Genomic DNA, 27,968 nt, shown 5'->3' on the forward strand with positions numbered 1-27,968 from the left:
AGCAGTGGGGAAGGAGGGGGCGGAGTCCCTGGCCGGAAGTGCCTCTGCTGACATCGCTCCCGCCGGCCGGATCGGTGTTGGGGGGAATCCGGGGTGCGCTCCGCTCCGCTCCTCGTCCGGAGAGTTTGTAAGTGATGCCGGAGGCGCGGGGGGGGGGCGCACCCGGGGGGGGGGAGCGGGCCGGCGATCCCTTCTCTCTCTTCCCATTGCGAGAGCTCGTAAGGGGAGGAACTGGGGATGGGACCCTGCGCCCCAAAGGAGGGATTCAGGATCGCCCCGGTCTCCCCATCCTCCCCTGAGAGCGAGTCGGGCTCTGATCATGGACCCGACTGGGATCTGACGCACCCGGTTGCCATCCATCCTGGAGGGAGGGCAGGGTCCCCATTCCCACTCCCACATTTTTAACCCCCTGGGCGATCCAAGTGGGAAAGAGATATATTTGTGCCCCACCCACGCTTCCATTGGCAGGTTAGGGGCGGGGGTGCTGAGCCCTTGCTGGTGGTTGTGGGCATGAAAGCAGGGCACTTAAATACAGGATATTGTCTTCTCTATATGACGTAAGAGGGCTGAATATACAGCAGAGCCTTTCTAAGAGTCCGGGGCATCGGCTGCTGCTGTCTTGGGTCATTTGTTGAGAGTGATGACATATACGGCGCCTCTTGCATCATGCCCAGCATCCTTGGTGCTGCGCCCACCTTGTGTGAAGTGTCACGCACAGTCCTAGAATCATCTGTTGGCATATATCTAGGCGGAAGCTGATTGATTTTACGATCAAGGCCACCAAGCGTCTAGCAGTGCCGTCAGATTTGCAGTGTTTTAAGAAAAGTGTGTGCAGAATAATGCTTTTTAAGATTAAAAGAAAGAAAAGGCAGGCACAACAGCTTCTGCGAGAGCAGTTTGCATCCCATCGCAACCCCTGCTTTTATGCCTCTTTCTCTCATGATAAAGGCCATTCTGCGTTTTTGGAAAGTTGAGATAAGTTCCTTGTGAGAGGGCAGACTTCAAAATTACTATAAAGTGAAGGGCAAAGTCTCATTCTGGATGCAAAATGTTTATCAATCAGGCTTGCCATAAATACTTGTGTTAACCCTGATGCCCTCTTCTTGTGTTTATAAATGCGGGTGCAGTTGGTACACCTGCATCCTACCTTTGGATGAGGCTGAGTTCTCACCTTATAGAGGGGTATTTTAAAGGGTGAGCTTTCTCCCACTTTTCTTTGGAGTTGTGATGTTGCTTGAACTTCTTTCTTTTCTTTCTTTCTTTCTTTCTTTCTTTCTTTCTTTCTTTCTTTCCATTTTTTTTAACAACTGAACTGTCAACCAGCCAATCTCTGGGCAAGATTGCTTTTAAAATTATGTATTCTTTCTCTGTTCTTTTGACTTTGATGAGTTGCACAAACCCTGCTCTGCTGCTGGTTACTAAAATCTCTCTAAAGCTTATATACACAGATCTGTCTCTGTAACCCTTTCCTCTGTGCTACTCTCAACTCCTCTGTCTCTATCTTTATAGATCATGTTGCCTTTTGGATTAGAGGGGCAAGAGGTCATTATTTAACAATGGGTAGGAGAAAAAAGATGTGTTTTTTTTTCCCTCTGGGTTTTTCCCCCCTGCTGGGTGCTGGAGAGGAAAAGCTATGTGTTTGCAGATTGCATGAATCAAGGCATTGAATTTGGGACATCAGCTGGAATTGATTCTGCCTAGAAGTTGGGAGTTCAGGGTGGACACTCTTAAGGAGGTAATGTAAGCTTAAAGTCTCTCTGACAAAACTTGCTATATGTAGAAAGACTCTTGCAAACACCACCTTGTATGGAAAGCAATATAGGCCTTTTATCAAAACAAAACCTCAAATCCTTTCCTGAGGTTCTCTTTTCCAACTTGGGCCACTTTTATTATAGGATATAGGAACAAAGGCTCAGTGGAAACTGTAAACCTAAGTAGATACAGATGTGGAGATCATTTCTAGATGTGCAGTTGCATAGTCTGTTACGGCAAAAGTGAGTTTTGTGGTACCTTGAATAGGAACAGATCTGTGAGTCTTGTAAGAAAGCCTACAAAAAGAACTGGTTTGCAAAAAAAAAGTAGCCTGCATTTCCATGCTGGCTGCACTCCCTCCTCTTAGGCTAGTAAGAAAAGGTTTTTTGCTGCATTAGCAGCACCAAAGTGACCTTTATGGGGCACAAGCCTGGGCAGTGTGGCTGGAGGTCCTAGGTGTTCAGACAAGATCCCCCTCTCAACTGGCTGCTGTCAAAGAAGGGGTGGATCACGCTATACCTCCTCTGCTAGCCCACTTGCTAGACTTTCCTTCCTCTATGGCTAGCAGAGGAGAATTGGAGCAATCCCCCCCCCCACACACATGCCAGGCTGCTTATGCACTTGTACCAGGCAAGCTGTTAAATGCAAGGCTGTATGTACTGTAATATAAGCTTTCATGCACAATTGATTAAGAAGCATGAAGTTGCTGGGAATTGCAGATGGGGAGAGTGCAGTTGTGCTCAGGTTCTGCTTTTGGGCTTCCCGGAGGTGTCTGGTTGGCCACTGAAATAACTGCATTCATGATGGAACTAGATGGGCCTTTGGCATGATCCAGCAAGGCTCTTAAGTTCTTATGTTCAGTTGGCAGGCTCCTCAATTTAAGATTATGGTTGCTTGGGAACTTCTAAAAATAGGAGTTCTTCAGCATGAAAAGCAGTGTTAGATCCTATGAAACCAGTTTAAATTAAACTAATAATATCTGGCTAGCTTAAACAGGAAAAAATAAATAAAATATGCACGTCCAATTTTGGTCAGGATCTTAGCGTTTCATTTTGTTTAGTGTGCTAAATACACAGAAGCAAAACAGTAAAAAACCCAGTAAAATTAAGTGTGTGAACTTTTGGAAGAGGGGAATTTAACTGTCTCAAAACCTCTTTGTTTCTCTCGCTATGCAATTATTAATAATTGCAGCAGAAGGAATTTTTTTCTTTTCCAGGTCTTTCTAGCCTCTTCTAAACAGCCAATTTTTCCAACGGCAGAGATTAAATCTTATTTTGGTGCCTTTGTTAGCTCTAGCCTTTGAACCGGAATTTTCCCCTTGTTTAGAACTGCTTGATTGGATCGCTATATAATTAGTGGGGTGAGGGGGGAGCAGTAGTTTTCCTCTGAAATATTGAGCTTGGTTGGGCCACTGCAGATTGCCAGACTAGACAAGCTGGATTTGCAGTAACTTGTTATGCTCTAAACAAGTTTTCCCAAGGGAAGCTTTCAGGACTTAAGTGTGAAATTACGGTAAGTCTAACTAGAACTGAACGGGTAAGTCTTGACATGATATTTCTCCCCTTCTTATTTATATTAAGCACTTTTAGATAATGGATGCATATACTTGAATACCTCCATGTGTTTTTTTCACACAGTATAGCTTGAAAATAAAGTAGTAAACTGAGGTGGATACAATTCTGTATTTTGTAAGTATTTCAGTGAAAAACCTACGGCTGGAGTTAACAAGCATTCTAATGAATATTCTTTTTAGCCTATGAACATTCACTTGTTATATGTTGTTGGTTTGGTTTAATAAACAATATGTTCTGAAAGCTATAGTTCATCTACCATGAAATTACTGGTTTTTTGAAGGCAGTGAGTTGTAGTTATGAGGACTGGAACTCGGAGGGTGGAGATTGCCATTAGTAAAAATGGAAGCAAGAGTTTCTCCTTGTGGCCATGCCAGAGGAGGAGAGGAGTGTGTGGAAGCAGACAAGACTGAGGGTTGCCTAGGCTTGCTCCTGTAAAGATAGTTCACTGCTACAACTGTATTGCCCAGCAATACAGTAGCAAGTATTGTAGGACTTTGGGACTGAAGACACAAGTGCATTTCCGGTCATGAACTTTCTATTCTTGGGTTGTGCTTTGTGACTTCACACAAAGTCTCTTCTAAAGCTTGCAGACATGGCTACACTTGGAGTTGCTGGTGTTGGCATCCGTCTGCCTTTGGAGACAATGGAGTGTGCCTCTGGGGGTGAAGTCAGACTGCTGGAGAATCACAGTGCCTGTTGTGGCTGCAGAGACCAGTAACTTGTAACTGCTGCCTCCTACGTTGTTTTTGCTGTGTTGGCAGCACTGAAGTGACCTCTCTGGGGTGCAAGCGGGTACACAAAGACATGTGGCATTACTTGAGGGATCAAAGGTAACCATGGAAAGGTTAGCGAAGGTTAGTGAAACTATTAGCAAAGATATTACCTTCTAAGAGCAACATATGTCCAGAATATTATACTCAGAGACAACTTTATGCCATTGAAATTTGTCCTTAGCTTGCCGTACCATTAGATTGCGAGTTGCCATCTTCTGCCCTTGTAGCACCAGGAGAGTTTTTAAATTTTACCCCTCCCTGGAATAACTTCCATCTTGCAGGAAGGTATATTGGTGATCTAAAACTACTTCTGGCTTTGGCTCCACCCGTGTTTGGAACTGGCCATACCTGCTTTTGGCTTTAGCCAAACACTTGTGGCCTTTGACTTAAAAGATTCCCCACCCCTAATTTAAGGCTCACTTCTGCTGACTTGCTGCTGAGTGGTTGGAAATAAAAACAGGGACGTACTATATCGAAACAAGGTTTACTGGTTCATTCTAATAGAGAATGCAGTGCAGAATCCTGTCTCCAACTAATGCCAGTGGTATATGCATAATATTTTACTGAGCTTTCTAAGGTCACATGATTTGCTTCAGATCCTGAATGAAATGTAATTCTCTGATACCTAGTTCTTTCTTTTTTTAAAAGGCTACCTTGTAATTGTTATATCCTGTGATGGTGAAGCCTCCTATTTGTGCAAAGTTTGCAAAAGTTTTTTCTTTTCTTCAAACTTTTGCATATTAATAGCTGGCAGAAAAAGTGCATATGCTGACAAAGAGTAGGAGAATTAAAGGATGGACTAGACAGAAAAAGGATGAACAAAAATCTTCCCCCATATTCCTCCAACAGAGTCCAGCTGTTAGGTTAAACCTACACAAGTTGCTTGGGGGGAGGGGAGTCATCACATGGCAACCTTTTCTGGTCATGCTCCTCTTGCGAAGTTTCCTTGGGAATTCACCTCTAAGGAATCAGATTTACATGTAGCTATGTACTGAGGAGTAATCAGAAAACGGCCTTCGGTCCATAGTTAAATATTGAACTGGCCCCTTGTAGGTAATTTCCTAAGGAGGCTTTAATATGGGGGACAGGAGGGAATTGTCAGTACAAGATAACTTGTGACCAAAAGAAGAAGAAAAAGCTATTTCATAGGTGGCACTGTGGGTTAAACCACAGAGCCTAGGACTTGCCGATCATAAGGTCGGCGGTTCGAATACCCGCAACGGGGTGAGCTCCCATTGCTCAGTCGCTGCTCCTGCCAACCTAGCAGTTCAAAAGCATGTCAAAGTGCAAGTAGATAAATAGGTACCGCTCCGGCGGGAAGGTAAACGGCGTTTCCGTGCGCTCCTCTGGTTCGCCAGAAGTGGCTTAGTCATGCTGGCCACATGACCCGGAAGCTGTACGGCGGCTCCCTTGGCCAATAAAGTGAGATGAGCGCCACAACCCCAGAGTCGACCACGACTGGACCTAATGATCAGGGGTCACTTTACCGTTACCTGTACCCCAGACGAGCCTTCCTCAGCCTGGTGCCCTCCAGATGTGTTGAACTACAATTCCCATGAACCCCAGCCAGCATGGCCATTCTAACTAGGCCTGATGGAAGTTCTCCAAAATATCTGGAGAGCACCAGACTGGGGAAGGCTGCCCCTAGATTCCCATCCAAGCATGCGCAAGCCCCATTTGCAGCCCCTCTTCTTCATACTCCCTCTGCAGTCCTACATGCAGGTTCTCTTCCTGCACAGAGCACTCCTTAGAACTCTAGCTAAGGAACTGGTACTTTTGCCCCTTCCCTTCTTCCTCACTTGGGCCTTACTGGAGGGCCAGTGCTATCCCATAATTCAGTCCTTTCTTATCCTGTTATTCCTGCTTGTTAACTACATGGACTGAACTGCTGTCACATGCATTAGCTGGCTGATTCTGGTAAATCTGACAGCAAAATCAGCAATTTGTACATTGCAGAACACACACTTCCTTTACAGAGATTATATCCACGCGGAAAAAGTGGTGTGTTGAGGGGTCATCAATGAGATCCTGACCTCAGCCTTGTTTCTATGCATGCTGCATTCCCCTAGCAACCATTTGCTGCTTTTTTGGCTGGCTGCCCTCTTCTTCTTCCTGGTTCTGCTCAGCAACTGCAGTCCTTGACAGAAAGTTTCAGCAATCATGTGAAACCATATGTCTCAAAGCAGAATATTTTGAAACTCTTAAGTTCTGAGTGGTTTTCTTTACAGTACACGAACATAACTGGGAAGAGACAAAGATAAGAGTCTGTAGAGAGCATAACCCATAGAAGAGTCCAGAGATGCAGTTCATTGTCCCACATCTCTGTGAATTGCTGAGATCTGACATGCTTTTGCCCATGATGACAACAAGTTGAGTTTCTTTTGCTAGTAAGAGCCAGATTGTTAGGCTTCTCACTACTTCAGTGGCCAGCAGAAGCACACAGGCCGTATCCCATCTCTTGGGCAAGAGCAATACAGAAGTTGTCCTTTAAATTTGATGGTGCTGCTATGTGGTGGAAAAGCCAGGCACGTGGTTGCACTGGAACTCTTGGAGAAAGGACACCTGGGCGGCACTATAATTTGGGATTGTGTAATCGATGAGCAATTTGGAATTGGAAATTAAAGCTGAAGCGTATGCCAGGCACCATCTCTTCCCCTGAGCTCTAGGGGATGAAAGAGATGGAAGACATCTTTGAAGGGGAATGATGGCGGACATTGGGCAGTGCATCCATATAAACCTTAAGGTGTGTGTCAACCCCACTTTTGCATGGCTGCCATTGGTGAGATGGTGAGTTTTACATCTGAGGTCAAGGCTGACATAAAGATAATATGCTTCTTAAGGCTGTCGAGCTATATAGACATACTTAGCAGTAACTTCCATTGAACACAACGGGGCTTAGCTTTTGAGTAGGTGTGCATAAGGTGTTGCTTTAACAAGATATGGGACAGCCCTCAATCTGGGTTGCTGGAGTCCCTATGGCAGCACTTTCCTAGAGCGGGTTCCCTCGCCTTCCTGGATAATTACCAGCGCAAGGAATCTCTCCATCCAGGTCACCCTTCCTGGGACACTTATCGTAAGATATTGGGTATGAAATTTTTGCTGCATGTTTTTCCCCCCTTTAAAATGCATGGAAGCAGGGTCTGGTTTCCATATTTGCAAAGAGGTAGTTCACATTTGAAACATGCATGCAATTTCCACATCTTTAGCAGAGTTGAAAGTGCTTAGAGAGAAGACACCTGTGAATCTGTGTGTGTGTGTGTGTGTGTGTGTGTGTGTGTGTGTGTGTGTTTTGAAGAGGCAGAGAGAGCCTGATTACTGGCTGTCAGATCTGGTCTGCACTGGAGATCTAGAACACTTGTTGACATTTCAGCCTTCAACTTGGATTTTGTGCTGCAACGTGGAACTTTTTCATCAGCCGCTGAGCTGTAGGGTGTGAGGAGGTGATGCCTTGACTGCTGGGAGTCAGGTTACATCAGCTCCTTCCAGGGCTCTCCCGTCTTTCTGTTGGAGCTGATGTGGCTCATCCAGGCAGCAGCTCAGGGATTGGCGGCTGCCAGGGAGTTGTAATTGGCTTCAGCTGGATTTTCAGGAATTAACTCTCTCGACTCTGGACACTTCTGCAGTTCCTTCTATCTGCGGTTTCCCTTTCCCCTCCTCCCACATCCCTGCCCCCAGCTTTTCTTCTTGAAGAGCAGGGACAGGCCCTTATTTGACATTGGGACTTTTCTGCACCTGGAATCGATGCTTTCAGAAGGACAGTACTTGGATCCAGGCTGCATATGTCTCCTTTCTCTAATCCAGTGCTAGGGAGCTGAAGGCAAAAACGGAGGCTTGTAGCATCACTGAGTCATCGTGTGATGCTATCCCTTGTCTTAGCGCGTCTATCGGAGTGCTTTTCTGCAAGGGCTTCCAGACTCTCTTTATCTGAAATGCTTGGGTGAGAAACATGGAAATCCTCTTTTTGCTATTGCTCTTGTCAAAATGAGAATGGGATGGGGTCTTTGGAATTGCCGTTTTCATCTTCCCTTCTTCCAGTGCAAATGGAGCAGCAACAGTTTCAGGAAGGATTGAATTCCTGCCTGAAGCAGGTTTGAAATAGAACCCACAGTACCAGGTGTCTATCTCTGGCAGATTGTGTAGTCCCTGTTAGACAGGCAGGTTCTCTGGCTGAATGCTGGAAGTCCTTGGTAGTGATGCTGGGAGGGGAGCCAAAGTTTTCTCACTTTTCCTGGTGTGCATGCATGCAATTTGGGGGGGGGGGCGAAACTGTAATACTGTACTGTAATACTTTCTTACCAAATTCGAACTTACTTAACTATTTCAAGAACATGAAATATATAGTGTGTAACTGAACACCTGAAATTGTACAGTTGGTGCTACATTTGCGAGTTTTAAAGGTCTTGGTTTTATTCAAACAATAGTTACAAATGTATCCAGTGTTGGAGCTGCAAGTTGTTCCACGCTAACCTAGGTATATCTTAGTTTTTGCCAGAAATTAAAAGTAAATTGAACATGTGAAACTATCTGCTTTATAATAAAGATTTATTATCTGGTCTTAGCCTTGGTATTATACTGCAGAAGCGGGAACAAATAATATTTTTAAGAGAAAGGGCTTAGAAAATACCTAAAATAAAGACCAGCAATAAATTTGGATAGTCATATATCATAAGGTTGCTATCTTGTGTACATTTAATTAGGAGCCGGCTATATATATATGTGCACTCAGAAGCAAGCTTCACAGTAATTGTAAAGAAAATTGGCTATCCTGTACCCATATTTCTGTTGTTGTTTTTTGTTTAACCTCCATTCTTAAACTGATTGCATTTCAAGTTTATTTCTCTAACGAGTATCTGCCTAATCTATAGCTTCTTTTGCACTGAGCTTCATGGCCTTCAGAAAGGTGTGCAAGAGCGAAAAGAAGCAAATTCTTGCTGCCCTCTCATGTTAGTCCGGTGGTCCTTGGTTGTATTTGTGTATCTTTAAACTTGATTTAGGAGGAATTTGAGTCAAGTGAAGAATCAGGGGCTGGATTGTTCATTGTTGTTTCTTAAAGGAGCAATATGCTTAGCAGACTCATAGTCTGAACCGATACGTGGAGAAGATGCTTTGTATTCTACCTCTTGGAAAATGCACTCCCAGTGTAAAGATCTGAAGAATGTTGCTTGTTTAATACTGCAAGTAACAATACTACCATTGAATCTTAACTCTATGAGTTTTTGTAATAGCATAATTGGCTGCAACATTATTTTTAAAAAGCATTCCACGCCATTCTGTAAAAGAAAAACAATGCATAATAGATTTTTCACCTTTCTCCCAAATCTTCCACTGAAACACTGGAGGGAAATCCTGGGTGGCAGTGATGAGCCACTTCTCACATATTAAACTTTGCTGCAGGGCTGGCTTGCAACTTGCCATGGGGAGACTGCCTGGGACACAGGAATAATGGAGAATCATGTAGGCTTCCTTGTTCTCTTGCAGGCCCTGTTGATTCCATCAAGATGCTGTGCCGAGCTGCTCTTCTGCCTTCCTTGCGTTCTTCAGGACAATTCTGGCGGCAGACTGACGTGGCGGGCTCTCACCCTTGTATGTATCAGAGGGGGGCAACTGTGAGCTGATATATAATGAACTGAAAAAAATGTTATAATGACATTAGTTAAAGAAACCAGAAGCTTTTTTGATAGGAATTTTAGGACAGCTGTCGAAAGAAAATGGACATTGTTTATATACGCCTCAGCAGCAGCTTATAGGACGCGGGTGGCGCTGTGGTCTAAACTGCAGAGCCTAGGGCTTACCGATCAGAAGGTCGGCAGTTCAAATCCCTGCGATGGGGTGAGCTCCGGTCCCTGCTCCGGCCAACCTAGCAGTTTGAAAGCACGTCAAAGTGCAAGTAGATAAATAGGTACCGCTCAGGCGGGAAGGTAAACGGCGTTTCCGTGCGCTCCTATGGTTCGCCAGAAGCGGCTTAGTCATGCTGGCCACATGACCCAGAAGCTGTACGCCGGCTCCCTCGGCCAATAAAGCGAGATGAGCGTCGCAACCCCAGAGTCGTCCATGACTGGACCTAATGGTCAGGGGTCCCTTTACCTTTACAACAGCAGCAAGAATTCTGAGAGCACAGAACTGGAAGACTGGAGAAATACCATAAAAGGAACAATTGCAAGAAAAGTTGATGAACTATGCAGAGCTGGCAAAGTTAACAGACAAATTGCGTGAAAAGGACAATAGTGACTTTGAAAAAGAATGGGAACCTTTTACATTATATTTGCAGAAACAAAAATAACCCCATAGACTCACTGGCACATTTTAAATAAACATTTACAATTTTATTTACAATAAAACAAGAAATTTAACAGTATTACAATATAAAGTATATATAAACAGCAGAATGCAACGTGAGATGTAATAAACCAGGGATGGAAGTTGAGGGAGGTCAACAGGGAAGGGGGAAACTGAAATGTGAATGTTATGTAATGATTATAGATATTGTTATGAGAAAAGAAAATCAATAAAAATTAATTAGAAAAAAGGAGGAGGCAACTGTGGGTAGAGGACTTTCTGTTAATACTGCAGAATTGGGAATTTCTCAGTAATTAAAATTCCAGACCTAGGTGTCCTGATTCTTACTACTGTACTGCTAAAATTTGAGCAGCATGGCTTTGGCAATGTATTGTGTTACTCTGCCCCCTACTGGCTTGTTGAAGCATTGCTGCAGAAATATAGTTTCTTCAAGCCTTTAGCTGTCTTGGCTGACGTTCAGCCTAAAGGAAAAGGACATGGCTTCCATAAAGTCAGTAGTTCCGTTTCCTTATTTGTCTGTCAGTATCATGTTGCATAAACACAAATGGGGAGCTAAATGAGGAATGTATGTAAGGGGGAAACGAGGGCCTTACCTCTAGGTGGTGATGTAGACCATGCTTGTTAGCTAGCAATAATAAACAACAGGGAGTGTGAAGGTTTTGTTTTAGTAAACTGGTAAAAAAACAAAAAACAAAACAAGCATACCACTGCTAAAAATATATGTAGCTAATTTTGATTCTATAAATGTTAAATTGTGTTTTAATGGTGTTTTTTCCTATGTTTTTAGTGTATCCAAGTGTATCATTGTATCTAAGGTGCCTTGAGTTCTGTCAGGGCAAAAAGGCAGGATAATAATAATAATAATAATAATAATAATAATAATAAGGCATGCAAGATGCAAGCTTTAGGTTATGCGGAGTAGAGGAAATTATATTTGCCTTTAACACTGACTGATGCCACAGTTGGCAGAGATATGACAAGGTGACCCACTCCCTTTGATTTTTGTTGGGTCTCCTGTGGGTCGTGGTATTTAAAGTATCAACATAACTGCCAGGAGACCAAGAGACAAGAGTATGACTTCAGAATATTCTGGTCAGTTGGTCAAGTGGTACTTGGAATACTTATTTTGCTCTGCAAAGGTGTTCCTTGGGCTAATGTTTTTTCCTCACTCATTTAAAAGCTGGACACTAGGTAGAGGCCGGTGATATGTTCAGACTCCCCCACTCTCTCCAGACCTGGGACCTGGAAAAGGGGGGTGGGATTTTGGTTCAATGTACTTGCCTCTAATGCCTTTGCTGTGTGTTTTAACCACAGGTCTACTGGCTCCTAACCTGGTGTTGAGGAATGAGTCTGCTCGGGGCTGGAGTAACATCCCGTTCATCACGGTGCCCCTCAGCCGAACCCATGGCAAGTCCTTTGCTCACCGCAGCGAGCTGAAGCATGCCAAGAGGATTGTGGTGAAGCTGGGGAGCGCTGTTGTGACTCGAGGAGATGAATGTGGCTTAGCCTTGGGGCGACTGGCATCCATTGTTGAGCAGGTAAGCAGGCCGGGAGGCACTGTGGGTATTTGGCTGCTTGTTCTCCTTACCAAACCCTGCCAGGCACCTCAGTGGTTAAACTTGTCTCCACTTTGTGCTGGAATACCCAGGCACTGGTAGGCCATTAGCTCTAAGTTAATCCTGGTTGTTGCTAGAAATGTGCAGCCCACACTGTTTCAAAGATTGCCGTTTCCTGCTGTTTTTATTGTTTTAATTTGGGTATTTGCTTGCATTGTATGCCACCCTGAGATCAGCTGAAGAAGACTGGATTATTAGAGCAGTGGTACCCCCCCCCCCACTAAGGGGGTCCGTGGCACATACCCAACAACTGACCAGAACATCCTGCTTTTGGGCGCCATGCCCTCACATGGTCACATGACTCACACAGGTCACATGACTCACACAGGAGTGCGGCCTAGAATACATGTTTTGCGCTGGGGCATGTTGGAGGGTATGGTGGCACCATTCACATAATAAAAACAACCACCCAGAGTGGCTGGAGAAACCTAGCCAGATGGGTGGGGTATAAATAATAAAATTATTATTATTATTTCCAAAAGTAGGGATGTCCAAGGCTTGCCTTTTGAAAAACAGGTGATCTGCATTACTTAGCTAATTGGGAACCACTGGATTAGAGGGATATTTGAATACACAGATAACAGTTGAAGGCAGGGCTTAAATGTAATGAGCAGTAGAGTGCGGAGGGGCAGAAATATGGTTTAATATTAAAACACATGATTAATATTAAAATATTAACATTAAAAGGCAATGCTTTTGAGACTCCCACCAAGACTAACGGCATCTCAGGATCTGCCTATGTTATCTTGCAATGATGGCAACCCCCAAAGTGTGGAAGTAACATAAGGAGAATAAATAATCCTCATTTTAAAGATGTAACAGAGTACTAATGCATCTCCCAAAACATCTCCCACCGAGGTGTTGCTGCAGTCATGTTGAGGCAGGAGTGCCATATTCATGAAACTGATAATAAACCTAGGGTGTTATAGGGAGTAGGCATGGTTATATTTATTTCCCCAACATATTCCAAAGAGTAGGGATTGTCTCTGAGTTGGCCTTTTCCCTCCCAGTTACCCTGTGTGCTAGGCAACATTATATAAACCCAAGAAAGCTTACATTCTTACTGCTTTGGAGAAATGTTTTCCTACAGAATGATCGCAACAGCGTCTAAAAATTGGAAGCAAGGTAAGATGGCTTTAAATTCGACTAAGAGTTGTTTCTCTCGGGCCTGCAGGTATCCATGTTGCAAAACCAGGGCCGGGAGATGATGATCGTCACCAGCGGGGCTGTGGCCTTTGGGAAGCAGCGGCTGCGTCATGAGATCTTGCTCTCTCAGAGTGTGAGGCAGGCTCTCCACTCAGGGCAGAACCAGCTCAAGGACATGGTAAGCAAGTGGGAGAGTGACCTGGGTTCTTCGGTGGGGGTGCAGAAACCACTGTTCCTGGCTGACTTGTTCTCTAATCTTTGCAGGCGATTCCCGTGCTGGAGGCTCGAGCCTGTGCAGCTGCTGGTCAGAGCGGGCTGATGGCTCTCTATGAGGCCATGTTCACACAGTACAGCATCTGTGCAGCCCAGGTAGGGAACTTTGTACACACTCCTCCTCAGAGTGTATCAGCTGCCTTGGGCACCATGCAAGTTCTCTCTTGACTCCTGAAAGAAGACTCTCTTTCATGCTATTTGCCAGGAAGCCTATTCCAACGCTAGGGCCCCCCAGTTCAGTACATGCCAGCACCTTACCCCTCCATCCCTTCCTTTGCTTTGCCCAACTTAATACTCCCCCTTTCCTCCCCCCAATAAGGCCATGATAATTGCATTTCAGATTTCACAACAGGCTAGCCGACCTTTTACATCTGAAGTGGTTTGTACATCGACCCCTCGCTTTGTTTGCTTTGACTTAACAGAACTTCCATTTCCTTTGTTGTAAGAATTTAGCTAGTTGGTTTGTAACTTGCACGCTTGGCGGCCCTCTTCATGCCGAAACTGATAGTGGATAATTTTTGTCAGAGCAGTTCTTTTCTTCCTTCCAGATTTTAGTCACCAACTTGGATTTCCACGACGAGCAGAAGCGTCGGAATTTAAACGGGACGCTGCACGAACTGTTGCGGATGAACATTGTCCCCATAATCAACACCAACGATGCTGTGGTTCCTCCCCCAGAGCCAAACAGTGATCTTCAGGGGGTAAACGTGGGTAGCGCATTGCAGTGGGTGGTGGTTGCTCGCTCGCTCGCTCGTGGACCCGCTAACACGCTGACTCCGGGCTGTAGTGCACGCTAACGTCATAACGCTCTGGATTCTCCAAGGTGACTTGCTGCTTGTAGATGTAGTAGATCTGGCTATTTGGTGTTGCTTGCAAGGCTAGCTGTCGACTCGAGGCTGGTAGTACGACTCCTAACCATCTCCTGTTGCTTTGCTTTTCTATGAATTGCTTGGGCTCTCGCCTGGCTAGTATTGCTGACTTTTACAATGTGTGTTTCCAGGTAATTAGTGTGAAGGACAACGACAGCTTAGCAGCCCGTCTGGCTGTGGAAATGAAGACCGACCTGCTGATTGTTCTTTCAGATGTTGAGGGTACGAGAGTTGTTCTGTTTCTGGCTAGATGGCCAATGCAGCTTTGTGATCCTTTTCAGCGCTGCGGTTCAGGAAGAGGAAATTTAAGGAATTGACTGTGAGGCTCATTGTAGTCAGCCAGAACACTGCAATATTCACAGTGCACGCTTTTAAAGGAGAAGGGATTAGTCGTTGCTTTATTCATGCTGGTTAGAAACAGAGGAGCAGAGTATACATTATGTGTCTTGGGACTGCTGACAATTTCTTAAAGCTTAGAAATGGATTCACCTCTTCCCAGATTACTTGACCTGAGGTATCATATTCTGCCTTTTGCTTCTAAATTCTGACTCTGGCTATCCCTTAGTGTGATAGCTTACGGTCCAACTGGATGACTCGATATTAGAAAGGCAGTTCCTATGGTTCAGAGGATCCAGTTACCTCAGTCTTTTTTCTTTTCTTGTCTGAATGGTAGAGGTCAAAGATTTATTTTACAAATGTATGTGCATTGTTTTTCAACCATAATGATATTAAAGGTATGTAGCTCATTTCCACCGTTCCATTTCAGGACTCTTTGATAGCCCCCCAGGCTCAGATGACGCAAAGCTCATCGACATATTTTATCCTGGAGATCAGCAGTCTGTGACTTTTGGAACCAAATCTCGGGTGGGAATGGGAGGCATGGAAGCCAAGGTTGGTCAAGCTCCTCACCTTTCTGCTGTGTTTGTGTCCATTTACTGGGGAAAATAGGAGGGCACTTTGCAATATTTTAAGACCCCACTTAGACTTTATAACATGTTACTGTATTTTTCGTCCCATAGGACGCTCCATCCCATAGGACGCACCTAGTTTTTTGGGGGGGAAATAAAGGAAATTTTCCCCCCTTTATTTCCCCCCCAAAACCAGGTCGGGGAAACTGAACCAGGTCGAGGAACAGCGGGATGGCGGCGCTGCGCCTCCCTGCTGTCCCCTGAGCTTGTGGGGCTGGCCGATGTCTGCCTGGTGCGCCCTGCCGGGCAGCAGGCTACTATCCGCACTGTGGGGAGCCCTGCGGGGAACTCCTGCAGGGCCCCCCACGCTGCGGATGTCTGCCCGGCGCGAGGGACGCCCTGCTTCAGGGCGCCTATCGCGCTGGGCGGCAGGCTGCTATCCGCAGCATGGGGAGCCCTGCGGGGAACTCCTGCAGAGCTCCCCATGCTGCGGATGTCTGCCCGGTACGAGGGGCGCTCTGCTTCAGGGTGCTCCTTGCGCCGGGCGGCAGGCTGCTATCCGCAGCGTGGGGAGCCCTCAGGGAACTCCTGTAGGGCTCCCCACTCTGCGGATGTCTGCCCGGCGCGAGGGGCGCTCTGCTTCAGGGCGCTCCTCGCACTGGGCGGCAGGCTGCGGATGTGTTCCCGAAGCGCCGGGCGCTCTGCTTTCAGCGCGCCTGGCGCTCCGGGAAGCAGGCTGCTATCCGCAGCCTAGACAGCCCTGCGGGAGTTCCCGCAGGGCTGCCTAGGCTGCGGGTGTCTTCCTGAAGCCTGGGGAGTGAGAGGGGTCAGTGCGTACCGACCCCTCTCGCTCTCCAAGCTTCAGCGAAAGCCTGCATTCGCCCCATAGGACGCACCCAGATTTCCCCTTCATTTTTGGAGGGGGAAAAGTGTGTCCTATAAGGCGAAAAATACGGTAATTTTCAAGAATTATTTTATAAAAACACTTTTCTGTTGCATCCTATGCCATGCCTGTGAGATAAACTACGAGCTGCTTATGGCAGTAATGAGAAACCTGTGGCCCTCCAGACTACAACTCCCATCATCCCTGACCATTAGTGATGCTGTTGGGGGTTAGAGTCCAACAACATCTGGAACATCACAGATTCCCCATTCCTGGCTAATGGAGAAAGTTACCTCTGTTTTTATGTCTTGAAAAAGTGTTGATCCTCAAAAGAGTTTTTACACTCCTACCAGAAATTACAGCAAACAACAATGCTCTTTTGTTTGAAAACATGCATTTAAAAATATTCTTCATTTGCAGGTGAAAGCTGCCCTGTGGGCTCTCCAGGGAGGTACCTCGGTAGTGATTGCCAATGGAACTCATCCCAAGATCTCTGGCCATGTCATCACAGACATTGTGGAAGGGAAGAAAGTGGGCACGTTTTTTTCAGAGGTGAAGCCTGCAGGTAGGTTAGCATGGTCAGGTCCATAATTTGTGGGGAACAAAGAATGACACTCATGGTGCAGAATTTTGGGGAGGCTGGAGGCAGCTGGTTACTTCAGCTGTAGAATAAAAACCACAAAAGAACTGTGAGGATGAAACTATTTATGCTTTTATTGTATGAGACAGAAGGGTATTTATGGCCACTTTAGGGATTGTCCTGCTAAACATTTAGGGTGTAAATGTTGCTTCTCCAATGTGCACCCTTTTCTCTGGACTTGTGGGGTGGCGTGTTCAGCCATGTTTTGATTCAAGAGTGGGAGAAGCAAAAATAAACTCTTCTAAATTTTCTGTATTGAGTATGTGGTGGCCAGAATTAGCGTGATGAGAGTTAGTATGTAACCACCCTCTGCTTTTTTATTTTTTAAAGGCCCAACCGTGGAACAGCAGGCTGAAATGGCTCGAACAGGAGGCAGGAGTTTGGCAGCACTTCAGCCTGAACAGGTAACCAGCCCAGTCAGTCACATAATGTATATTACAGCCTTGAGAGCACATACAGGGCATTTGTAGTAAATGCAAAAAAAGGCAATAGCCCCCGACTGAGATGAACAGCTTGCACAAATGTTGAAGGTTCAAGTTTTCCCATATAATAGGTGGAAAGGATACTTTGGAAATCTGCACTAGTTGTTTTCAAAATCAAGCTTTATTTACTATTATTAAGACTGATCAAGTACATTGAGTTTCACTTCTGCAAGCATGCAATTTGACACAGTCATGAAACATCTGTGTCAAAGAGTACATATACTATATAATACAGGCCTACTATTTTTTAAGACCTGCTGAGCTAAATTCATCCCTCTGGCCCTCAGTAGCTTAATAAAATTCCTGCTTTTTTGCCTGCCTTGGACTTCAAAACTGTGATTGTCAAGCTCCTAGTGGGTCATGATAATGTGGCTCTTGGAATCTTGTTTGGCTTAGAATCATAGAATTGGAAGGGACCACAAGAGTAGTACAGGCTGAGAGTTGTGCATGCCTTATTCATGAAGCATGTTCCGTGGGATCTTTATAGCCTAGATTAATCTTCCCCCAAGTTGCAGATATTTTGGACTCCCAACTCCATCAGTCCCAGCTAGCATGGCCCAATGGTCAGGGATTATGGGAGTTATAGTCCAAAACATCAGGAAGGCTGATCTACGTCATAGCTCAAGCAGCAGGATCTAGGCTTTGAAACCTGAAGATCAGTCCACTTGGAGCATGTGGCAACTTCTACCATGGTTAGGATGTGGGGAGAAGGGAGGGGAGGTTGATTTTTGTAGAGCAGGTGCTCCAGGGGGAATAAATAGAGTTGCAAACTGAATTGGCAAGGATACCTATCCAGCAGCTTGACTGAAGAATAGATGAGCAGTCTTTGAGATAAACTAAAGAGCCTCGCAACTCAGTGAGAGATTGGGCTGTGGGTTTGAAAGAGCTAACAATATCTCCTATGTCAATATGGTGACCAGAGAGCTGGTCACAATCAAATGCCTGATGGTGGTTCCCTGTCTATTTTACTACAGAGAGCAGAGATCATCTATCATCTTGCTGACCTTCTGACAGACCAGCGAGAAGAGATTCTTCAGGCCAACAAAAAAGATTTGGAAGAAGCTGAGCATAAAGGTAAGGCAGGTGGAGTCCGTGTTGGGTATGTGGTGAGAACAATTCCTCATCAGGCCAAGCGGGTGATGCTGGAGATGTCTGAGGCTGCCATTTATTACTTCAACAGACTACAAAGATAAGATGAAGAAATCTTAGAAAGCCTTTGGCCAAATGCTCCTTTAACATCGAGACTTTGTTTTTGTTTCACCTGAGCACCTTTGTTGTTCATGCTACCCAAGGGGTTACTTCAGCTTCAAAACAAAAAGGAAATCTTTCTAGCCAAAATCTTTAGACAGCCTAGTTTCACAGTTGTCTAAAGGAACCAGGTGAAGGTCTTGCAACAAGGTCACAAAGGCTTTTCCTATTCCATAAAAGCCTATGACTTCTCCATGGATGCAAACCCAGGGATCTTTTTTTCTACATAAAGCCATTCATGTGTTTCATTAGACCAGCCGAAACACAGATTGCAGGAAAGGATAATGTGATAAGTTCTTTGATTGTACTGAACATTGTCACCTTTGTATTGATTTTTTTCAAATTAAGTTTTTACTTCCATCTGCTGACTCAGTGTTCAGATTGAAGTCTTCATTTCTGTTGCTTCATTCTAATCATTCATTAAATGAAGTCTGACTTGCTGGCTTCTGCTTCCATTTCAGGAAGACTGGCCCTTCCTTTGTTGAAGAGACTCAGCCTGTCAACCTCCAAGCTGAATAGTTTGGCCATTGGGCTGCGACAGATTGCAGCATCGTCACAAGACAGTGTTGGCCGTGTCCTTCGAAGAACACGTGTAGCGAAGGATTTGGAGCTGGAGCAAGTGACTGTGCCTATTGGGGTCTTATTAGTGATTTTTGAATCCCGGCCCGATTGTCTCCCCCAGGTGTGTGAAGAAGTCACCTGAGAAAGAAAGCAAATATAACTTGCTATGAGCTGTGAAGGTCTCTGATTGTGGATTTCCCCACCTTGCTCCCCCGGGGAGGGAAATAATTAGTACTGAAAGTGTTGCCAATTGAGGTTTGTGTGTTGTGGTTAGGATGTGAATGTGTTGTAGCCGGCTTGATAGTTTGTCCTTTATTTTGTATAGTGTCCTCCATTGGGTCCTTTTAAAAAGTTGCGCAGCCTGAGTAGCCTCTGGAGCTATGCATCTTTCCTTGAAGTTTGATCAGGAGTTCCAAAGGGACATAGTCATAGCAACTCCTCTGCTTCCCAGCCAGATATATTGCATACCCACCATTAATTACGACCTTCCAAAAACAAAGCTTTAGCAGAAAAACACGCAGCATTGCAACCTTGGAAGCATTACTATTGAAATACAGCAAAGTGACAGATCTGAGCTGGATGGGACCATAACCCATTCAGTGTTTTATATTGTCAAAAAGTGAGGGAATGGTGGTGAGGAGAGGAAGAAAGGGCCAAGGGGAATGAAGATTCAAAATAAGAGGTATAAGTAAGAGTAGCCACTGCATTGTTGGCTAGGTGTTGTTGGACTGCAACTCCCATCATCCCTGAGCATTGGCTATGCTGACTGGGCCTGATGGTTATTGTAGTTGAGCAGTGTAGGACACAACATTGGCTGCCTATGAAATATGGCACTGTACATTTATTATTATAACGCGGGTGGCACTGTGGGTAAAACCTCAGTGCCTAGGACTTGCTGATCGCATGGTTGGCGGTTCGAATCCCCATGGCGGGGTGAGCTCCCGTCGTTCGGTCCCAGCTCCTGCCCACCTAGCAGTTCGAAAGCACCCCTAAGTGCAAGTAGATAAATAGGTATAGCGGGAAGGTAAATGGCGTTTCCATGTGCGGCACTGGTGCTGGCTCGCCAGTTGCAGCTTCGTCACGCTGGCCACGTGACCTGGAAGTGTCTTCGGACGGCGCCAGCTCCCGGCCTCTTGAGCGAGATGAGCGCGCAACCCTAGAGTCGGTCACAACTGGCCCGTACGGGCAGGGATACCTTTACCTTTACCTTTTTACATTTATTATTGTTAAATCAGAAATGGTTCACAGCACTCTCACAATACATTATAATTGTTAGGTGCTGCTATGGTTATAAATGTGTTCTTTCATGCTTGTCTTTCTCGCACTCCCTTCTTTCTGGCAGGTATCTGCTTTGGCCATTGCCAGTGGAAATGGCTTACTGCTGAAAGGAGGGAAAGAGGCATCGCACAGTAACCAAATCCTTCACCATCTGACTCAAGAAGCCCTTTCCATCCATGGGGTGAAGGACGCGGTGCAGCTGGTAAGTGCCTATGAGCAGAAAGCGGGGAAGGGGCAGCACCGTGGTGACAAAACACAGGATGGAAGAGCAGCGTCAAAGGGGGGTCAGAACCTGATATACTACTGAATGAAAAAAAATATTCTGAGTTAAAAAGAAATAACGGTTAATGGTGCCTGAAAGAGAACCCTGGCAGAAAGAATTTCATTAAAGTATTTTTCCCCCTTTTATGAAAAGAGGAAGATGCATTTTTAATTGAAATGTGTTAGGCTGCTTAAATCTTGCTTCAGGTTGGTTGGTGATTCTTTGTGTTGAGTACCTAAAACAAATCTTTTATTGTTTGAGTTCACACATGGCAGGCAGTTCTTTGGGACTGGGCAGGGATCCTGGAAATGTCTGTAATTTGGAATTGTGATCCATTCAGAGCTACCGTATTTTTCGCCCTATAGGACGCACTTTTCCCCCTCAAAAAATGAAGGGGAAATGTGTGTGCGTCCTATGGGGTGAATGCAGGCTTTCGCTGAAGCCTGGAGAGCGAGAGGGGTCGGTGCGCACAGACCCCTCTCGCTCTCCAGGCTTCGCGGACCTCTCCGCAAGCAGCGGGAGCGCTCCTGCTGCTTGCGGAGAGTTGCTTGCATGCCGAAGCCTGCGCGCACTGAGCTCAGCGCGTCCAGGCTTCGCGGACCTCTCTGCAAGCGGCGGGAGCCAGCCCTGGGCTCCCACGGCTTGTCGAGAGCTGCCTGTTTGGGGACTGGGGTCGGGGGAAGCTCGGGCCTCCCCCGTCCCAGCCCCGCGCCTGGGGGGGAAATAATTTTTTTCCCTTTATTTCCCCCCCAAAAAACTAGGTGCGCCTTATGGGACGGTGCGTCCTATAGGGTGAAAAATACGGTATTTCCAGGCGATCGCCCCATGAATGTTACTGTGCTGCTTTGGGACTTGTTACCTTCTGTCCAGGTGCTTTGACAAGCTACTTATTTTCTGTTGTGTACACACACACACACACACACAATCAATTGTGCCCAAATAGCTGGGCAGTTTCCCTACTGTTGGGTATGTATTCTCTGTTTTGTCCCATACTGTGTTTATTCTTCCATGGGCAACCTCTATAACTCCTGGCGTGGTCTTTACAGGTGAATACCAGGGAGGAGGTGGAAGACCTTTGCCGTTTAGACAAGCTGATAGATTTGATCATCCCCCGTGGCTCGTCTCAGTTGGTTCGGGATATCCAGAAATCTGCTAGAGGAATCCCAGTGATGGGCCACAGTGAAGGAATTTGTCACGTGTATGTGGACTTGGAGGCCAGTGTGGAGAAGGTCACCAGAATAGGTGAGATGAGAGGACAGAGATTTTTCTTCTTCTTGAAAGGGTTGGGCTAAGTGATTGGCATGAGAGGGCATGGATGGTCAACATGCTCCTCCTTAACCTATTTATTTCAGATGCTCTACAGCAGGGGGAGGGACGGAAGTCAGATTGGGATCTACTGGTAGATCGGTAGATCAGAGGATACTTTTCAGTAGGGTAATGGCAGTTTCTGACTCCTAATTCTTTTAGCATAAGTAGCAAGAAAAGAATTTTGCTTCCTAAACTAGGCTGTTAGAATGCCTGATCTTTAGTAACTTGGATGTATATTTGTACCTTTGTCCACAGGCAATCCTAGTTCATGGGGTGCAATAGGTGACTAGCTCCACTCCCTAAGCAATTGGCTACGGGTGGTGGATTCTAGTAAAAAACAAAACAAAACCCCAGTATAGATCCTGCATGCCCAATATCTGTGCAGCACCTTTGTAATCAGCAATTTGTCCTTCATCCAGTGAGAGACTCGAAGTGTGAATATCCTGCAGCCTGCAATGCGCTCGAGACTCTCTTAATACACCGGGACTTGCTGAGAACTCCCGTCTTTGACCAGATCATTGACATGTTGCGAGTGGAACAGGTAAGTAAAGATGTCTGGAACAGGCTGAACGTGAGAGAGTGGCTGCCACGAATTTCTGCTCAGTGAGATGCCAGCTAAGAATGGATGCTGCAGATGCAAACCTTGAGGAGTGTCCGCCTCCTCCAGTTGCAGAATGATACAGATTTATTTTTGGAGTAGCCTTGTCTTTATAGTAGTGTGTGGCTTGTCCTGAGCATACATTGCACTTTGAGCCACGTTTCTAATTATGCATCTTGGTGCCAAGGTCCTGGAAGGCATCTGCGCTGCACCTCTGCCTAGGCTGAAGAGCCATAGAAGACAAGCATACAGTGGTGCCTCGCAAGACGAAATTAATCCGTTCCGTGAGGCTCTTCATCTAGCGGTTTTTTCGTCTTGCGAAGCAAGCCCATTGACAGCTTAGCGGATTAGCGCTATTAGCGGTTTAGCGGCTTTTAGCGGATCAGCTGATAAGCGGCTTAGGGCTTAGGAAAAGGGGGGGGGGATGGGAAAAAACCCTACAGGAACTCGCAAGACATTTTCATCTTGCGAAGCAAGCCCATAGGGAAATTCGTTTTGCAAAGCGCCTCCAAAACGGAAAACCCTTTCGTCTAGCGGGTTTTCCGTCTTGCGAGGCGTTCGTCTTGCGGGGCACCACTGTATATGGAAAGCAGGTTCCTGTTAAAGTTATCTTAGTCCAAGCTTCTTGGAGATTGGAATCTTCTGCTTGTTGTTCTTCTGTAGTAGGGATGGGCAGAACTTAAAAGATAGTGAGAGGTTAGTTGCTGCGTTGGGCATTCTTGAAGGAGGACTTGGGGTTGGCTTGTGAACGTGCTTTCTCCACTAACTTGAAGCCTGAGAGCTTTGAACAACAGGATTGAATGAGATTCAGCCACCAAGCCCGTAAAACAGGATGGGACTGTGGCAGTAGGCTACTGTGAGGAAAGTGCTAGAGAGTGGAAGATAATTTCCTTCAAAAGTACAAAGGAAGGGACATAGGAAACTCCTTTATGCTGATTGTCTAGCTCTGTATTGACTGTACTCTGAATATTAACAGCTCACTGGAGTTTCAGAGAAGAGGCCTTTTTCCTGAGATGCCAGGGATTGGGCCGGGGATCTTTCATGTGGGCAACAGTGTGTGTGCTTATCACTGAGCAATGGCCCGTCTGCGCATTGTTTGGCTTCCCTCCTTGCATAGAAGGTGCCTGGAGGAGGAATGTGCAGTGAAAACATTTTGTTCTTCCATCAGGTGAAGGTTCACGCTGGCCCCAAGTTTGCCTCCTACCTGACATTCAGCCCCTCGGAGGTGAAATCACTCCGCACGGAATATGGGGACCTGGAGTGCTGCATTGAAGTGGTGGACAGCGCACAGGATGCTATTGAACACATCCACAAATATGGGAGCTCCCACACAGATGTAATCATCACAGAGAACGGTTGGTGGCCAGTCTAACGTCTTGTGTGCATTTACACTCCTTGTGATTCTGCATTTGGGGACTCCAGGGTTGCCTCAGTTGGAACTCTGAGGGGCTTTTTTTCTAGGGCCTGGCACCCTCCACAATGTGTGTCTCTTCCTTTGCTGCTCTAGGAACAAACATCTGGTGATCTGGACCACATTGGAGGAGTCCAAGCCACATCTCCTTCCCCTGCCTGTATTGCCCTTCCCAGGCACTGCTGCAGGTGTGGGGAGGAGCTGTGGCCTGGGTTTCTGTTGCGTGGCTGGAGTTACCAGAACAGTGCAAGAGGAGCACACACTAAGAACATAAGGAGTCACACTGTATCAGTCCAAAGGCCCATCTAGTCCAGCATCCTGTTCTCACAGTAGCCAACCAGATGCCTGTGGAAAGCCTGCAAGCAGGACATCAGTGTAATAGCACTCTGTCCACTTGTGATACCCACCATCTGGTATACAGAGGCATACTGCCTCCCAACAGTGGATATTTTGGGACTGGGGGGAGTGCTGAGTCACAAATCCCACTGGCTATGTCCAAATTGCTGTTCGGGTTCCATCAACATTCAAGAAACTGCAACAACTTCCATGTTCTAAAAGCAGTGCTTTTTTCTGGGGGGACGCATGCCCCTAAACATTTTGTGAATCTTTGTACTTTTCTCCATATACTGTATTTATTTTTCCCGATTTGAACTATAAAAGGGTGGTTTTCTTGAGTCAAAATGAGAGTACCCCTAAACATTTTTTTAAGAAAAAAAGCACTCTCTAAAAGTAACATTGCAAATTTTGCTGGTATCTTGTTCCCTCGTTTCTAAAACTGCTTGTTCTTGTTGAGTGTTCAGCTCCCTGCTGTTAACATTTACTTTTCTACGGAGAAGAAGAACAATATAAATGAATGGCAAGCTCATTTTCTGAGTGCCCGTCTTTTTCTCTCTTTTTTTTTGTTAGACAACCAATTAACATATCAAATCATAATCCAATAATAAAAAACTAAGATAAAAAAAAATCAAATAGTCTTCCAAATTGTAATTTTGATTTTACGACTTCCCACAGTCTGAACCGCAAAGCATATCCAAATCTCAGTCCTGCCTCTCATCTGAGTGCCCGTCTTAAGTAGTCAAAACAGGACCAACCAGGAGCAAAAGCTCCAATGAGGACTGAACATGAAAAAAGCAGTGGGAAAATGGGATGGAATATCCTGCAACAAGCATATATGACTGGCTGGCTGGAACCTTGAGCAGGAGCATTCCACACAGCAGCTTTGTTTGTTGCAAGTCCCCCTTGCAAAGAGACATAATACAAAATCTATTCATACTCAAGCTTCTATCCTGCCCACCTTTGCAACACAGACCGGTTAACAACAAAGCATCAACAAGCATTTTAAATATAATAAAAGGCTGCAGTGGTATAAAAAAAAAATTCTAAAAGGCCTTTACTAAACAAGTGACCATTCTGTTTCAGCCCACATTTGGCACAGTTCTATTGTAAAGCAGCTGTGTTTAAAAAAATCCTTTTGTCACCCCCAGAGAAAACAGCAGAGTTCTTCCTCCAGCACCTGGACAGTGCCTGTGTGTTCTGGAACGCCAGCACCCGCTTCTCAGATGGCTATCGCTTTGGGCTAGGTAAGGGAGCACGATGGGTGCCGTGTGCCACTGGTGAGCAAGTTACACATTTTGTGTGAGGTTGAGAGTGTTCAAGGTGTATACATGGTCACCTTTAAAGTTAAGAATATTTAAGGAGATTTACTTGGAACTTCTTTTTAAAGCTTTGGAGTATTTTAGAATTAGAGAGATCCAGGCCATCTCAAAGGGAGAGTTGGAGGTAGAGGCTACCATAAACAAGAGCATTTATGACAATGTAGAGAATGGCCTTCTCCAACCTTGGATCTCCAGATGTTGTTGGACTACAGTCTCCATCATTCCCAGCCAGCATGACCCTTGGTCAGGCATGATGGGAGTTGTAGTCCAACAACATCTGGGAACCCAGAATTGGGGAAGACTGGCCTAATTCAAAGGACGTTTCTGAACACAATTCAGAGTGTTGATGCTGATCTTTAAAGCCCTAAACGATCTCAGCCCAGTTTACCTTAAGGAGCTTCTCCACCCCCATTGTTCAGCCCAGACACTGAGGTCCAGCTCCGAGGGCCTTCTGGCAGTTCCCTCACTGCAAGAAGTGAACTTACAGGGAACCAGGTAAAGGGCCTTCTCAGTGGTGGCACCTGCCCTGTGGAATGCCCTGCCAACAGATGCCAAGGAGATAAATAACGATCTGACTTTTAGAACACATCTGAAGGCAGCCCTGTATCAGAAAATTTATAATGCTTGATGTTTAGATATTATGTTGGAAACTACCTAAAGTGGCTGGCGCAACCCAGTCAGATGGACATGTTATAATTTATTTATTTATTTATTTATTTATTTATTAATTATTATTATTATTATTATTATTATTATTATTATTATTATAGATGTACTGTAGGAGAGATTCAGCTGAGGCAGTCAGTGACGAAAAAGTGACTGCCGCTTGGAGTAATCTATGGCAACACATATATTTGCATATGGGTAAAGTGCAGGTCTGTGAGCAAACTCTGCATTAAGTCCCGCACAATGTGGCAATTCTGCGAGAAAAAACCCTTAAGATAAATTACTCGGTGGGCACTGAGGAATTAGCTGCTTTCCTTCAAGCATTCATTGTGGGGCTGCACCAGAAGATGAAACCGCAAATCCTTAGTTGTCTAAACCTCATGAAGTTGAAGGAGCAAATTGGCAGCTCCAGAGCTCAAATGCAGTGCAAGAAGGATGAGAGAAAGTTGGGGGGGATCCTGAAATATGGGTGAACGAGGTCTGGTCAACTTGACTTGTGCCATTAGGCTGGAGAATTTCCTTCCTGCCCTCTTCAACCCAGTTGTTCTATTCTCTGCACACAGGGGCTGAGGTTGGCATCAGTACATCGCGCATCCATGCCCGTGGGCCAGTTGGAATTGAGGGGCTGTTGACCACAAAGTGGCTGCTAAGAGGGGAGAATCACATCGTTTCCGATTTCTCTGAGCAAGGAAGTATGAAGTACCTTCATGAAAATCTCCCCATCCCACAAAGGAACAGCAACTGAGCACCCAGGTGGGGCAAGTGCATCTTTATGGAGACTGTTACGGTTTCACAACAGAGTCTTGGAAAGGAGAGGAACCTCCACCTTCTGGAATGCGGAGTGTTTTTGCACGCTGAGCTTCTGGATAATCCCAAGCGGTGACTTGCGGATGTTGTTTTGCACCCGAGTTGTTTCTCCTCACACTGCAATGCATAGATGTTGGGTGTCAGCGTTGAAAGCACCTCCTTTGCGCTTGCAGCACAGAAAAGAGGACTCTGGTACTCCATTCCAAATGATGGGGATCTTTAGGGTTGATATTGGACCTATTTATTGATCTGAATTCTTCTTTTTGGCCACTCACAAGAGAGAGAGAGATTCCATACACCCCATCTTGCTTCGAGAATGCAAGAAATGCTTGATCATTCTGCCTTCCTTTGGAGATTTGAAATCTGAAAGAGGTTGCTATGACGGTTCTTTACAGTTCATGTCTTATTTAAAATGTTCAATCACCTTTAATAAATATTTCAGGTGCATAATGAATTTTTTAAAAAAATCCAAGCAATGCTTTCCATGCTAATTTCCTTTAATAGTTGACTGATGGAGTGGGGAGAATCACAGTGGTAGAACTGTAACTGTTTTTCACAACCCTTTTATGAATATTTGTACCAAATATTTTTGTTCATTTTATATAAGCTTTTATTTCCCCTGAGAAATTGAATGTATTTTTCAAACTTTATGGTTTTTCAAATAAAACTCCCTTGCAATATGACTGGATTCTACTGCTTTGTTCAAAATGATGGTGTGAGTTGTGTCCTGTTACAGATGTATTTAATGCTGACAGGGCCTGCATGGTGTAGCTGCATTTGCCTTGCCTTTGTCTACTGATGATGTGACTTACAGAGTTCTCTTATAAAGGGTGGCGTGCTTTATGCTCCTTTTCAATCCTTCAAGCTAACAGCAACCATGGGAATTAAGTAACAGTTACAGTAGTACCTCAGAACTCGACCGTTCAGCTTCCGAAACGTTTAAGTTCCAATTGGCCAACAG

At 45.4% G+C, this 27,968-nt stretch overlaps 1 protein-coding gene across 5 annotated transcripts; it reads left to right on the top strand.

The window, feature by feature from the left end:
• ALDH18A1 (aldehyde dehydrogenase 18 family member A1) lies at positions 1-27,690 on the top strand. 5 transcript variants are annotated; one of them, XM_081863815.1, is made up of 18 exons: positions 1-127; positions 9,578-9,682; positions 11,711-11,934; positions 13,187-13,336; positions 13,423-13,527; positions 13,962-14,138; positions 14,432-14,522; positions 15,067-15,191; positions 16,512-16,656; positions 17,062-17,135; positions 18,188-18,287; positions 18,923-19,143; positions 20,365-20,502; positions 21,609-21,804; positions 22,290-22,411; positions 23,637-23,823; positions 25,364-25,459; positions 26,764-27,690. In XM_081863815.1, the coding sequence occupies exons 2-18, from the start codon at positions 9,598-9,600 to the stop codon at positions 26,943-26,945; spliced, it is 2,418 nt and encodes an 805-aa protein (XP_081719941.1). In that variant the 5' UTR covers positions 1-127; positions 9,578-9,597; the 3' UTR covers positions 26,946-27,690. The 5 variants fall into 5 exon arrangements, with proteins under 5 accessions (XP_081719941.1, XP_081719943.1, XP_081719944.1 ...); XM_081863817.1 differs by having other exon boundaries at positions 13,962-14,132; XM_081863818.1 differs by having other exon boundaries at positions 13,980-14,138.
• The last annotated feature ends 278 nt before the right edge of the window (positions 27,691-27,968 follow it).

This window comes from Podarcis erhardii (assembly GCF_964252035.2).
Source record: "Podarcis erhardii genome assembly, chromosome: 5".
Taxonomy (NCBI): domain Eukaryota; kingdom Metazoa; phylum Chordata; class Lepidosauria; order Squamata; family Lacertidae; genus Podarcis; species Podarcis erhardii.